The sequence below is a fragment of the Nansenia antarctica genome (assembly GCF_963989245.1).
Source record: "Nansenia antarctica genome assembly, chromosome: 16".
Classification (NCBI taxonomy): Eukaryota; Metazoa; Chordata; class Actinopteri; order Argentiniformes; family Microstomatidae; genus Nansenia; species Nansenia antarctica.
This window is the reverse complement of record NC_137686.1, coordinates 18553978-18568890: the sequence shown is the minus strand read 5'-3', so window position 1 is coordinate 18568890 and position 14913 is coordinate 18553978. Positions and strand designations below refer to the sequence as shown.

Genomic DNA, 14913 nt, shown 5'->3' with positions numbered 1-14913 from the left:
GTTCACAGAATATTAGTGGGATAATTTCTCATACTCAGATCAATTGAAATGACAGCACTCTTAGGGAGTATGTACACACACACACACACACAAATGCCACTTCAATTATGTGCAAATGTCTATCTGAGAACTTCTTCTTAACTTCATTAGAGTAATAAATATGCAAATAGCAGTTTTAAGGTTTATGCATTTGACTGAATGGGTTTGAGAAGACAAGGTTGAAGCGCGCATGGCTGCCATCAATTCTTGCATGAACATTTGACCTCTGACCCTTCTCTACAGAACAAGCAGCTCCTGAACATCATGTATCACACAGAGAGAGAGAGAGAGAGAGAGAGAGAGAGAGAGAGAGAGAGAGAGAGAGAGAGCAAAAAGACTTCTCACATGAGCAATTTAAATATAATACAACTAAACCAGGCAGATTATTACATATTACTCTTTTCCTCTCATTACATATTCCGTAATGCAACTGAGCATTTTAAAATAGCATAACGACAATCAAAATATAAATTAAAACGCACTACAAAATATAACATTGTATCCATATAACACTGAATAAAGAGATGTTTAAAGACCATCGGGAGAATCGGCCAGGCCACCCTACAGCCAGGACTACAGGCTGTGTTTCAATACTGACGCTAGCATACCATTTAGAATACATGGCTGGTACATTGCATCATTCTATGTAGTATGTTAGTGTTGATATTGGCCCATAACCGTGTGTTCATAAGTACAGACCAGGGGAGGCTGGAGGAGGTAGAAATCAGAGGACGGGCTCATTGTAATGCATGGAATGGAATAAGGAACAAACACCATGACAACATCTCTCATCCCAGACATTACAACGGGCCCCTACCATTCCTCATTCCACTCCATGCATCACAATGAGCCCGTCCTCCAACGTCTCCCTCCACCAGCCTGCCCTCATACAGACACCGGAGGGGAGAATTCGATTTTGCGCATTTCTTTGTTTAAACGTCAGGTTCGAGCAGAGCCCTGCACTCTCCAAGAACCTGCACTGACAAACACTACCCCCAGACTGACACCAGGGGGCCTCACGAGTACAGTACAGTACATAATATATATACACAATGTGTGCATGCTTCGGTTCTTCATTGATCTGAAAGTGACTTCAGTCTTTTAGTACTTCTAAAATGATGCGACGATTACACAGAATGAAGTAGCTTACTGCTGTTTTCCCCAGCATCGCTCAACAACGTAGTGTCCTTTAGAAAAAAGGAAAGGTAAAAGAAGATGAGGCCCCCCTCCCCCTCCCCCTTTTTGTGCCGTGGGGGTAAATAGCAGTCTGGTCAGACGGCATGCTGCACACCACGGGATCTTCTTTTATTTGTTCTAGTTGTTGTAGTAGTATTGTTTGTGTGTGTGTGTGTGTGTGTGTGAGAAAGTGATTGTGTCATATTGCTGTGAATGTGTGTATGTGCAAGTTGGTGTGAATCAGAGTGTTTGTGTCAGTATGTGTGTGTGTGTGTGTGTGTGTGTGTGTGTGTATATCTACAGAATGTGTGTCCAAGCCTGCCTATATGTACTGTATGTGTCTGAGTCTGTACATTAAGAGTGTGTACAGTGTGAGTTTATGTGCGTGTGTGTGTGTGTGTGTGTGTGCGCGTGTGTGTGTGTGTGATCTCTGGGGGTCCTATAGCAGAGCCTTCTCTGGGTAGGGGAGCTGCTGCTGCTGGGTGTCCTGGGGGGGTCCTGAGGGGGCTACGCTGCTGTAGGTCGGAGGCTGGGTCATGGGCTGAGGTGAGTTCTGGTAGGACTGGACGTCCGCGGGGGCCATGTGGCCCGGGGCTTGGCTGTAGACTGGGGGCGGGGTCATGTACATGTGGACGTCACTGAAGACAGGAGGGAGAGACAGCAATTACTAAACACACGTACACCGATCATTCGGATGTGTCATGTGTAAAAAAACACAGGAGAATTGAGGTATAAAAGCGTTACAAAAATGTTGTGATCTAAACATGAACTATCCGCTCACAGACAACGATTAAAAAGAGAGGCTTGAATGTGTGAATACTAGATGGTCTCTTGCCTTCTCTACCACAGCACAGCAAAACAATATATTGTGAAATATGTGTAAAGTTAAGCAATACAGAGACTTATTTACTAGTTGACGAGCTAAAAGTAAAACTGAATTTCTGAATATATATATATTATTTTTTTTAGAGAGAGAGGGGAATTCAAGCACTTTCAATGACCCATGTCTATTTTCAAAAACTTTTAAGACCTTGATTTTTTTTTTTTTTTCAAGGACCCGTGGGAACCCTGTCTCTCTTTCTCTCACCTGGGACCAGGCTGGCCTGGCATGGGGGCGCCCGCCTGGTGCTGCTCCATGGGCACCCCGTATCCCTGCACCGCTGTGCCCATCGCATACCCTGCAGGCTGGCCTGGGTAGACCTGTGGGTCCAGACATACACACAGTGCCTCCGCGTAAGTAATGGGACAGCGTAGCATGTTTTGTTCTTTTGGGCTCCACACCACCAGAAGTTGTGGATTTTGAAATGACTACGAGGTCAAAGAAGACATATGTGCATATTGGTTTCACCATGCAGAAATCACCACACTTTTTAGACATGGGCACTGTATTCACTGTGGAAGGTAAGTAAGACACAGTAAATGTGATAGGTAGAGCTAGAATAGGAAGTAGAAACGACCACTGATGATTCCGAAGGAGTTGAAGGTACTGTGCTTTCCCTTTGAAATGACAAGCGTGTCTGTAGAGCAGCGGTGTGAAGCTTTCTACAAGCAACCGGTGAGGATAATGACCTACCTGTTGGGACGCGCTGGCAGGCTGCTGCTGCTGCTGCTGCTGCTGTTGCTGCTGCTGCAGGTAATACTGCTGACTCTGCAGTTTGGCGTACATGCCGTAGACCGGATCCTCGTTCATCAGCTTGGCGTACAGAGACATAGCCTCCATTAACTTGACGTTCAGCTCCGAATGCTCCGAGTGCTTCCTGTAAAACCAGGAAAGCGGTCCCGGTGAGAGGGTGTGTTATGTCCTGTTTACGCAGAGCCGTTTCTTTATGACGTTACCGGCGTTTTTTTTTACGGCGATGGTCTCGTGCGATTTATTTTACTGTCGTCTTTACGGTGCCATTGCCTCGGCATGTCTGGTTACATGGTGTGGTTGTTATGGTTTTGGGGGGGGGGGCATTCGATCACAACTGTGTGTTCATACAGTACCTGTCAATGTCCTCAAGCTTCTGATCAATGAGCGGGCACATCTGGTTGCATGCACCTGAACAAAAAGGATACATACAACATATATTCAATACAAAGGCATTGTTATACCTCTCCATTCCCTCTACAGTAAATAATAAATAGATAAAGGCGTCTGCTAAATGCCAAAAATGTAAAATGTACTGTTATACCAAAACCTCCTTCAGCATTCCCAGGGGTAAAGTATGATTGCTGAGCAACATGGTGGTGATCCCCTATGCCCTCTGCCGTTGGGGAGAACAAAATACTAGACAAACTATATGCCAATGTGAAGGGAGCCTACACATCCACTGCCCTCCCGCCACTAGGGGCATCCGATCACAATATGGTCTGGATGGAACCAACATACACCCCTGTCATAAAAAGGCTGCCTATCACCACCAGGACTGTCCAGCAATGGTCAGAAGACGTGGAGGAGGAGCTGAGGGCGTGTTTTGAAACAACCGACTGGGGGATGTTCCAGAGAGTCCACGGGGAGGACATAGATGGTCTGCTAGACTGTGTCACAGACTATATCAAGTTCTGCGAGGAGAGCATCGTCCCCATTAAAAAGGTACGGTGCTTTCCTAACAACAAGCCGTGGATAAATGGGAACATCAAGAACCTCCTGAAAAGGAAGAGGAGGCTGTTTAAGGCAGGGGACACTGAGGGAGCCAGGGCCACTCAGAAGGAGGTGAAGAAGGAGCTGAGAGCAGCCAAAGAGGAATACAGGAGGAAATTGGAGGGCGGGCTAGAGGCCCACAGCTCCAAGGAGGTGTGGAAGGGCTTCAAGAAGATCACGGGCCACAAGCAGCCACATACTGTGGTGGAGGGGACCCGAGAGCAGGCAGATGACCTGAACTGCTTCTTTAACAGGTTTGACCAACCATCCCCCTGTCACCCCCCACAGCCCCCGACCCTGTCACAGCCCCCGACCCTGTCACATCCCCCGACCCTGCCACCCCCCCCATCCCCCTGTCATCCCCCGACCCTGTCACCCCCCCCATCCCCCTGTCACCCCCCATCCCCCTGTCACCCCCCATCCCCCTGTCACCCCCCACAGCCCCCGACCCTCTCCTCCCCTCTCCAATGTACCGCACCCCTGGCAACAGTAGCCCCCACTCCCCCTGACACCCCAGCAGCACCCCAGCAGCAACTGCCTCCCCTTACCAACACCAGGAGCCAGGGAGCATGCTTCACACCTGGAGACACCGGTACTCACAGCTTTATAACATCTGAGCAGGTGAGAAGGCAGCTTTCCAGGGTGAATGTGAACAAGTCCAGAGGTCCAGACAACATCAACCCCAGGGTTCTGAAGGTGTGTGCTGGAGAGCTGGCGGACACATTCCAACATCTCTTCAGTCTATCTCTAAGACTGAGGAGGGTGCCACAGCTCTGGAAGACCTCTTGCATCGTCCCAGTGCCAAAGAAGGGACGGCCCAGCACCCCAAATGACTATAGACCTGTCGCCCTGACACCACAGGTCATGAAGATCCTGGAGAGGCTAGTGCTGCAACACCTTAAGCCCCAGGTGAAGGACTTCCTGGACCCCCGGCAGTTTGCATACCAGGAGAGCATGGGGGTGGAGGACGCCATCATTTACATGCTGCACAGGGCCTACACACACCTGGAGAGGCCACAGAGCATGGTGAGGACCATGTTCTTCGACTTCTCCAGTGCATTTAACACTATCAAGCCATCACTGCTGGCTGACAAACTAGCAGTGATGTGTGTGGAGGACTCCCTGACGGCTTGGATCCACAACTACCTCACAGACAGGCGTCAGTATGTGAGACTGCAGGGCTGTCAGTCTGAGGTGGTGGTGTGCAACACCGGTGCCCCCCAGGGAACTGTTCTGTCACCCTTTCTCTTCACCCTCTATACCTCCGACTTCCAGTTTAGCTCCGACCAGTGCCACCTGCAGAAGTTTTCGGATGACTCCTCTATCGTCGGTTACATCACAGACGACAGGGATGAGGAGTACAGGGCCCTGGTGGAGAGCTTCGTGCAGTGGTGCGACACCAACTACCTTTTGCTTAACACCAGCAAAACAAAGGAGTTGGTGGTGGATTTTAGGAGGAAGAGAAGGACCCCAGCCCCCATCACCATCAAGGGGGTGGAAGTCGAGAGGGTGGACTCCTACAGGTACCTGGGAGTACAAATTAATAACAAACTGGACTGGACTGACAACACCGAGGCTCTTCTCAGGAAAGGGCAGAGCAGACTGTTTTTCCTGAGAAGGCTGAGGTCCTTCGGTGTCTGCAACAAGCTGCTGCAAATGTTTTATCAGTCGGTGGTTGCCAGCGTTCTGTTCTTCGCCGTGGCCTGCTGGGGTGGAAACATCTGTGCCAGGGATGCTGCGAAGCTAAACAAACTGGTGAAGAAGGCCAGCTCTGTGGTGGGGACCGGGCTGGACAGCCTAGAGGTGGTGGCAGAACAGAGGATGGGGAAAAAACTGGCGGCCATGCTGGCCAATCCCTCCCACCCGATGTACTGCGAGCTGGCAGGGATGAGGAGCAAGTTCAGCCACAGATTTGTTCTCCCCCGTCAAAGTACAAAAAGATTTGGACAGTCCTTTATTCCAGCTGCACTCCGACTCTACAACCAGGCCCGGCAGGGTGGGGGAGACCTGGAGATGGAACTTTTGGAACTTTTTACTTATTGAGCCTGCACTGTTTTATGTATTTTATTGAATGTTTTTCTGTTTTCTGTACTGAATGTTTTCTGCCCTAACTGAGCTGTTTGACAACAAAATTTCCCCATTGGGGACAATAAAGGTTTTCAATCAATCAATCAATCAATTACCTTCCAGTTGGAGCAGCTCACAGGCGTCGGACTGGTTGTCTGTTGGATCTGCACTCTGGATCATCTGCAGCAGCTGGTCCATCTTCTCCTGAAGGATTCACAACAACATGGGCTTCATTTATTTTTTGCTTACCATTTCGCTTTTATCCAAAGCAACTTACAATTAGAGATTACAGTCTAGGGACAGTCTCCCTGGAGTAAGTTAGGGCTAAGTGCCTTACTCAAGGGAACACTAGTGGTGGTGTTCCCAGGTGGGATTTTCTCACTCATGACTAGCTGATCCCCATTCCAATTCACTATCCACTAGGCTGCCACTACCCGGCTTCAGTGGGGCTCAGAGTCCAAACTACTATCGTTAATTTATTACAAGACTGTGCTCTGTGCTGAACAAGGCGACAATAGATGAGAGAGAGCTCACGTACCTCGTCTATGTAGGCTGGTTCAGGCTCAGGCTCGATGGTCTCCACCTGGATGTCCTCGCTGAACTGCACCGTCTTCTTCTCTGTCTTCACTGTGGATCAACAGCAGAGGGTCAAGGTCAGTGACACTGGTGCCCATACCAATATAACATTAGTGACAGGAAAGTAGGGGAACATGTACAGCAGCAGAGATGGAACAACATATCACAGGGAGCTGAGAACAGATGAGTAGAGAGATGAGGTGGTGCAGTGTTTCCCCTAGGTTTGCTGCCTTGGGGGGGGTGGCATGGACCCCCCCCCCCCCCCCCCCCACAGCGTCACGTCCAGGGGGTGTACTAACTTGTACATTAAGCCGCCTCACGCTACGGAAACAGTAGATAGGCTCCTGCCCTATGGGCCATTAGGCTGGAGAACCATCGGTTCTCAAGGCTACTTACTTATGTGGTCTTGACTACCTGTCCACTTTCTCACCTGGTTCTTGCTCTCTCTCTCTCTGGTGTGCTGACACCATCCTGCTCTCTCTCATTCTCTCCTTCTCTATCCTCCTCTCTCCCTCTTTTGCTGTCAACCAAAAGGCAAACATAACAACCAGAGTATTTATAATCTAATAAGAGGTATACATTGATCCATATCAATTTATAACATAATTATAATTTAATATTGGATTGCTGTGGGCAATGCAGTCAGATAATGTCATTTTGACTTTACTCTCTCACCTGAAAAAAAATCGTATGTCCAACTATAAAAAACAGACATTTCCAATGCTTCAATCCACTGTCCATGTACTGTAACTATGCCATTATGGTATTACCATGAAGCCCAATTCTAGCAGAATAAGAAAGATAGTATATCTACTTTAAGTAAAATAATAAAGTGCATCCAGTTAGCTCTTTAGCTGGCATGTGTGCTAGTGACTAGCTCATCTCATCACCTCTGAACTAGCTAGCTAGCTTGCTAGTTCTTTGACACTAATTACACACCATGGAACTATAATCAGACACTTTGATCCACGATATTATCGCGAGAATAATAAAAAAATAATAATAATAAATTAAAAAAATAATAATAATGCCAATAAAACACATTGTAATCACTTTAACGTAGATTTTGTTGTATTTTTAGGACATTTTAAGTCAGTAATTCAAATTCAGATTCTAGTGGCACATATCTCTGGCCATAATCCGGGTCCTTAAGAAAGAGCAATTCCTTTTCGGCCAATCAGCACCTTTCATTAACGTATCCAAGGAAGTTTAAAGAACGCACTCCCAGTGTTGCCAACTTCCAGAGCCCCTTGGCGACTTAATTAGTCAAAAGCGTCCAGCGACAAATCTAACTTCCTTTTCTGGTCATTTGGGGAATTACTGTAAAGCATCTAACATATCCTGTATTCCACGGTTCACGTTACAACCGAGCTCAGGAGAGACGAGTAGGGATACAGTCCATGGCGAGCGAGGGTTGCCGTCTCCTCTCTCCCTCAACACTCACTCCCGCGGCCAGTCTGATAGCAGCCGCGGGGAGCGTACCGTTGTTCCCCGGGTCCTCGCGGGGGGTTCGGGCAAAGTTCGGGAAATAACGGACGGTTGTCATGTGTTTATACAGCATGGATGTTACGTGCCTAATGCCTTTGATGCGCACACTTGCTACTTGCCGCTTTAATAATTGTATTTAGCCTATAGCACAAGTCATGCATTGCATGTAACCTCAAGTGCTGAACAGTATTAAGTAAACCACAATATATTTGCTAAAGCTTAGGGGCGACCGTGCCTTTTGCAGCCATAGACTGTCACTGCCTGGTAATAACAAGGAAGGCCAATGACAGTATCCTGTCTAAAGTTTTTCACCAGCCATGGTGAGTAGGCTAGCATACGTTACCTAGTGACTGACTGACAAGGCTGACTTGACAGTAACGTTACCCATGCAGGCTGAACAATAGCGCGAGACAAGTTCTGTGAGGATATTCGCGCGCGGCTCATGTGAGGAATTGCAATTATATTACCGTACAGTTTATTCATAACATACGATTATGACGATTATTCAAATAATTAAAATTCTCCACAATTAAGTTATCGCGGGTGTTTTTATCGCGATTAACGATAAAAACGATAATCGTCCCATCCCTAGTGTGTGTGTGTACTCACTCATCTCAGGCTCCGCAGTCAGGTCAGCAGTCACAAAGTTTGAGGGGAACAGGCCGACTCCCTGGTATGTTTCCCCCTTCCACCAGTTGGGGTCACTACAACCCAGAATAAACAAAACAAACAAACAACAACGCTCGTCAATTGACATCGTCCCGATACATCAACCCAGACTCAAAACGTATACGGGTGTGGCTGGCTAGCTGAGGTCAAAGTCGTCAAAAACCTGTCGTCAAGAATGGTGATGATCTCTCCGGATTTGAAGGTGAGCTCGTTGTCCTCGGCGGCCTCGAAGTCGTAGATGGCCCTCACCTTCCTCCCCTCGTTCTTGTGGGAGGAGAGCAAGCTGGAGGCGTTGGGGTAGAGGCCAGAGAGAGACGTCTGGGGCCTCTGCTCCTTCAGTGACAGCTCGATGGCTAGGGAGAGATAGAGGGAAGAGAGGGAGGAGGGAGGGCATGGTCAACGAGACGGATAAGATAAACTTGAAGTGAAAGGAGACTGGAAGGTGACGACACAACGGCTCTTTTACCTTTGGCGAGGTCTTCCTCCTCCTTCTTGTGTGTGGAGGTGGAAGGGTCCTTGGCCACTAAAGCCGGGCTTGCTTTAGCTTGCTCTGCAGCCTAAAAAGACATGTAATATTGAATTTAACAACTACAGACAGTAGTCTGCACCAGTGTCATTGTGACAAGTCCTCTATCCTCACACCTTCAACAAGCCCCAAATAACTTAGGACAATCCAGACAGCATCCAAGAGTACCAGATTACCAGCCCTGCTGACCCACCTGGGAGCCCACGATGGGGAAGGTGACACCCTGCTCCCTCAGGTTCTTGATCATGGCTGAGATGAGGCTGAGCTGGGGGTCGTTACGGAAGTCTTCGGCCCACTCCACCATCAGAGCCTTCAGCTTCTCACACACTTTAGGGTGACCCTGGGCACAACAGGTGAACAGCTCAAGACAGCCCAGAGAGGATCTTACCAATAACACTTCAGTGTTTCCCCTAGGTTTGCTGCCCTAGGTTTCCCCTAGGTGTTCCCCCCCCCCCCCCCCCAGGGAGTAAGACCCTGCCTCATACCAGCGTCATGTCCAGGGGTGTACTTGTACATTAAGCCGCCTCACGCTACGGAAACAGGAGATAGGCTCCTGCCCTATGGGCCATTAGGCTCCAGAACCATCGGTTCTCAAGGCTACTTACTTATGTGGTCTTGACTACCTGTCCACTTTCTCACCTGGTTCTTGCTCTCTCTCCTTCTCTCCTTCCCTACCCTCCTCTCTCCCTTTTCCTGTCAACCAAAAGGTAAACAAAACAGCCAGAGTATTTATAATCTAATAAGAGGCATAAATTGATCCATATCAATTCATAACATAATTATAATTGAATATTGGATTGCTGTGGGCAATCCAGTCAGATATTCATGTCATTTTGACTTTACTCTCTCACCTGAAAACAAATCGTATGTCCAACTATAAAAAACAGACATTTCCAATGCTTCAATCAACTGTCCATGTACTGTAATGCCATTATGGTATTACCATGAAGCCCAACTCTAGCAGAATAAGAAAGATAGTATATCTACTTTAAGTAAAATAATAAAGTGCCTCCAGTTAGCTCTTTAGCTGGCAAGTGTGCAAGGAGACTAGCTCATCTCATCACCTCTGAGCTAGCTAGCTTGCTAGTTCTTTGACACTATTTACACTATGGAACTAAAGTCAGACACTTTCTAGTCACGATAATAACGACCAATTTTAACCAACTTTCTCTGTCAGACCACTCAGAAATTATATTTGCTAACGTTTGAATTTGCTTACTTTCAATCTGCAGACATCACAGCCGGCAAAAACTCTCGAGTCTCGCGCGCACACTTGCGCAAAATCTTGTATTATTCTCCAGCGCTGGCACAGCGCGAAGTGTTGAGATAGGTCTGGCTATGCGAGACTACGGCGGACTAACGTTAACAACGAGCCTATGGGCTTGCCACTCGCCAGATTCGGGTTGGGTGCGTTTAAAAAACGCAGATATTTTAGCCTGCTTGTCAGATGTTTGGTGTCTACGTCCGTAATAATTCCTCTTTCTTGGGGGGGCGGGGGGTTCCGTTGGGAGGGCGGCCCGCCCCCCCAAGGCAATGGTAGGGGAAACACTGCACTTTATATGACCAAGACAATCAAAGCAGACTTTTTGCACAAGACACCAAGGTGATAACTGGAAAATACTAACCTTATTTAAGACATTGCTGACTTCACTTGCAAACTCTCTGGAGCACACTTCTAAATGGAATATCTTCCCACAGTTTGATACACATGCGCCAAGTAGCTGTGTGGGGTGAGGGAAACATACTTGGATCAATATGTGCCAAATATTAATAGAATCATTAGCAATAGAATTCACAGGAAATAATCAGTTATAAGACATATGTTCATGATGTCAGAAAACAGAACGACTCCATGGAGCATCGTTGTGTTATACATACATATATAATATGGATTGCATTAACTCAGTTTAAAGTACATTGCACTATGTCTAATGGACAAATGCACTCAGTGATGTTGTATTGTTATTCCTATCCTTGTGTTTTACTGTACTGTCGAGAGGTCATTCGTATTAAGCGATACGTATTATAATTCGTATTATTTCATCAGCATAAGCATTCACAGCTGTAAGTAAACTGTTCCCATGATGAATACCCTTTGATCTGATTTGATACAAGATTCTGTTTACTTACAGTCAGAGCTTGCATGGCCACGTGGGGATCTTTGTGGTTCACTCTCCTCATTATAGACCGAAGACATTCTTTTGGCCTTTAAACAGAATAAAGAATAGGAATTTAATGGACTCTTTAGGACCTATTCAATGTCCTTGATGAAAACATAACAAGCGAAAATGATGTGATGCCGATGTGGTTTATCTAGGCCTACATCAGTATGTGTGTAGAGAAAACACATGGATGTTCAGTTGAACTGACCCAGTGCGAGACTGTCCTATCTTATCACAGATGTCCAGAATGAGGCCCCAGTCCTCTGCCGTGTTCAACTCACTGGTCGCTTTCTCTGCAGGGAAAAACAATGTCACCGCTATCGTCATAATCAACAGTCACCTTACCATCATCCTCTGTAAGAGCTGTACCTGGGGCGTGGTATTCTGTATTCTGCGTGCACACACACACACACACACACACACACACAGACACAGACACAGAGACACAGACACAGACACAGACACAGACATACATACATACACACAGACACACAGACACACAGAAACACACATCCTTTTTTATAGTAACATACTGTAATGCTGCATGAAGTGGTGAACCACAACAAAGCTGTGCATCTGCCTGTGGGTTAACACAAACCACATCCTCTTCCATTTCCAGTGTTGTGAAACAACCAATTTCAGCATATCAGCAACACCACAAATTGCTGAATTCCAGTACCTTAGCTAATACCAACTCCTGCAACAGTTTTCAGTTCCCCTCTGTCAAACAAACATAGTTAGCTATATTGTTTTGACAGATGCGATGCTATGATGCCATCATAAAGCTGGTTTATCAACCAACTAACATATCTGTTGCGTGGTGTTTCAAAGAGTGAGACATACAGAAATGTGTGAAGGTAAAACAAATCTACTGGCAATGCCTGAACATAATTAATAGTCTACTGATAGTAGTAGCTAACTATGGGAGATGGTTCGTACTAGTATCAACATAGATAGCATCCATAGCAACACTCTGTGGGTCATGATTACACTGACAAAAGACCTTTCCAGTGATCAGTGCTGCTCAGACTCAGTAAGAAAGGCTAGCTCAGCTGGTTAGCTGGATTGTCAGCTAAGCTACCCAAGTCTAACTAAACTGCACTGTCATCTTCAGATGACATGTCCTAATATGATAGCCATTATGAAGAAGACTTGCTTCAGGCGTGTGGCACAGTCGGATCAACGGTTCAACTTTGCAACTCGCATCATCAACATCCCTGGCCCGGCCCGGGTTCATCAGCACAGGTGTCTGGCTAACACGCTAGCCCCACAACGCTGCTAGGTAAACATGCCCATCTAGAGATGACATGGGACGGGGAGATACCGTTAGGATTGCAAAACGCAGTTTGGGGGGGGTGGTTAGCTATAACAAATGATGTATTTTGAGAATAGTCGTAGGAGGATAGCTAGCTAGTGAATGAAACCTAACGCCAGCCTCTAGAAACAGCCAAGGGAAACACGATCAAAGCCTAAACACAGCCCAGGGAAACACAGTCAAAGCCTAAACACAGCCCAGGGAAACACGATCAAAGCCTAAACACAGCCCAGGGGAACACAAACACAGCCCAGGGAAACACGATCAAAGCCTAAACACAGCCCAGGGAAACACAACCAAAGCCTAGTCTGTCTGTCTGTCTGTCTGTCTGTCTGTCTGTCTGTCTGTCTGTCAGGGAAACCCAAACAAAGCCAAGGGGAATCGGCGTCATCGTTGCTAGCTGGCTAGGCTAACCTTAACTAGCATCTCCACAACTTACATACCCGCATCTTGGTCAAAAGGATTCGTCGTGAAGAGAGGCATGGCCGTTTAAACGATGACAACCACAGAGTCCTGGCCTGGTTCGTGTCTCTCCCTGTCCCTTTCCCCTCAGCACTTCGTTATTAAATGAAAACGCATCGTATCAAAAGTGCAGAGCAGCGAAATGATGTTTAGAATCTACACAGTCACTCCTTGCTCAGACGGCAACAAGCTGAGCATTCTGGGTAATGGTGTCCAGACGCTCTGTACCAAAATCGTGACGTCAGAATTATAAGGTTCTATCTCCATTTTTGTCAAAAATTGATTTTTGTTTACATAATCTGATCCATTAGGTGTTTATTAACGCCTGTGTGGTGTTATTTTTAAAATGTTGAAATGTTTTGAGTTAGTAATTAATAAAACACAAAGGTACCATCTCACAAAACATAATCGATAATGTTGGAATGTAAAAACTTTGACGCTCAATATCTCTGAACTACCCTAAACGGAGATAGATAGAACCTTATAATTATAAGCTCACGAAATGTCTGTCTTGTGTTGAACTACATACAGCGTTTACTTATACACTTGCAATAATGTGTTTGATCTAATCTATGATTCCCACATTACAGCGGTTTGTAAAGCCTCAGGTGTCTGTCTGTCAAACTGCCCTGGCGCTGAAAAAAAATATCAAGTCATTATCAGGTGGTGGGATCACATGACATGCTGTTCTGTTAATACCCCCCTTTTCATCATTTCTGAGGGGTAACTCAATGCTTTGGTGGCTTCAATGAAAATGAAATCAACTGTATTCAAATGATGTTGGTTTGTTTGTATTGACACTACTAGATACCAGCTATCACCTACCTGATACCCATGCACCTATACTGGATACTTTATGCCTCCACATGCCTTCTTGTTGTATCATTTATGTTGATTAATGATTTGTTCCAACTTTTCAGATGCCAAAGCCAGGGCACCAAAGTTCACCTCTTCAAAAACATGTTACATTTTAATGAATTCACTTCTGGATAATGTATGATCTCTCAGATTCTTGTGTATTCCGACATTCTCCCAAGACCAGAATAGATAGAAAAAAATATGGACAACATTTGTTGTTTCTATTTTATTGTTGTATGAGTGATGTAGGTATTGTGTAATTCCAAATCTGCCTGGCCATGTATTGAAGGAAGAAAACCAAATAAAGGTGAAAGAGGATTACCTTGAGCAGGAAGCAGAAAATTCCTTGAACACAGTTTAGAGAGTTTGGGTTTACAGAGGTCAATCATACAGTTCTATAACATGGAAAATATAATAAAATCTTTTACACACAACTATATTTAGCTTAACATTGAACAAATCATTTTATGATGGCTACATAAAGTACATACATATTTTAACTGTATGGCTAAAATACATTGAGCTTAAAAATAATAGTCCTTCTGCATACAACAGCAGCACTGCTCACATAGAGCATGAATTTCCAATGAAAGGATTTTGCTTTTGACACTTCAATGAGATTACGGAAATGTACCATAGCTTCATTATCAGAATGGGGGAAAACAAAGTTATTGATTGCAACAAAGACAAGATAGACAGCATAGCATTTAGCTTATAGCGTCAAGTGTGATTCTTTGTAAAGCTTAATTTTAAACCAGTTGCTAAATGAATAGTTTTGTACTGTAATGCTGTGAAAATAGTGACATCATAAAAATGATACTCCTTTAGCTCTCATCCTCTGATTAGACGAGACATTGAATCTCAAAAAACAAAGACTGTATATTTTGACAAGTATTTACACATACAGTATAACTATACAACAACGGCTGCACCAAACATTTTGAAGTAAAAC

General features: G+C 45.7%; 1 protein-coding gene across 1 annotated transcript; it reads right to left on the bottom strand.

Annotated features, from left to right (window-relative positions):
* Positions 1 to 901: 901 nt before the first annotated feature.
* Positions 902 to 13215, bottom strand: stam (signal transducing adaptor molecule (SH3 domain and ITAM motif) 1). Its single transcript, XM_080546269.1, has 14 exons — positions 13085 to 13215; positions 11535 to 11619; positions 11295 to 11370; positions 10790 to 10885; positions 9358 to 9504; positions 9105 to 9195; positions 8802 to 8991; positions 8579 to 8673; positions 6444 to 6532; positions 6022 to 6109; positions 3202 to 3256; positions 2789 to 2972; positions 2303 to 2415; positions 902 to 1853 (listed from the first exon to the last, which is right to left on the bottom strand). The coding sequence occupies exons 1-14, from the start codon at positions 13122 to 13124 to the stop codon at positions 1655 to 1657; spliced, it is 1548 nt and encodes a 515-aa protein (XP_080402395.1). The 5' UTR covers positions 13125 to 13215; the 3' UTR covers positions 902 to 1654.
* Between the last annotated feature and the right edge of the window lie 1698 nt (positions 13216 to 14913).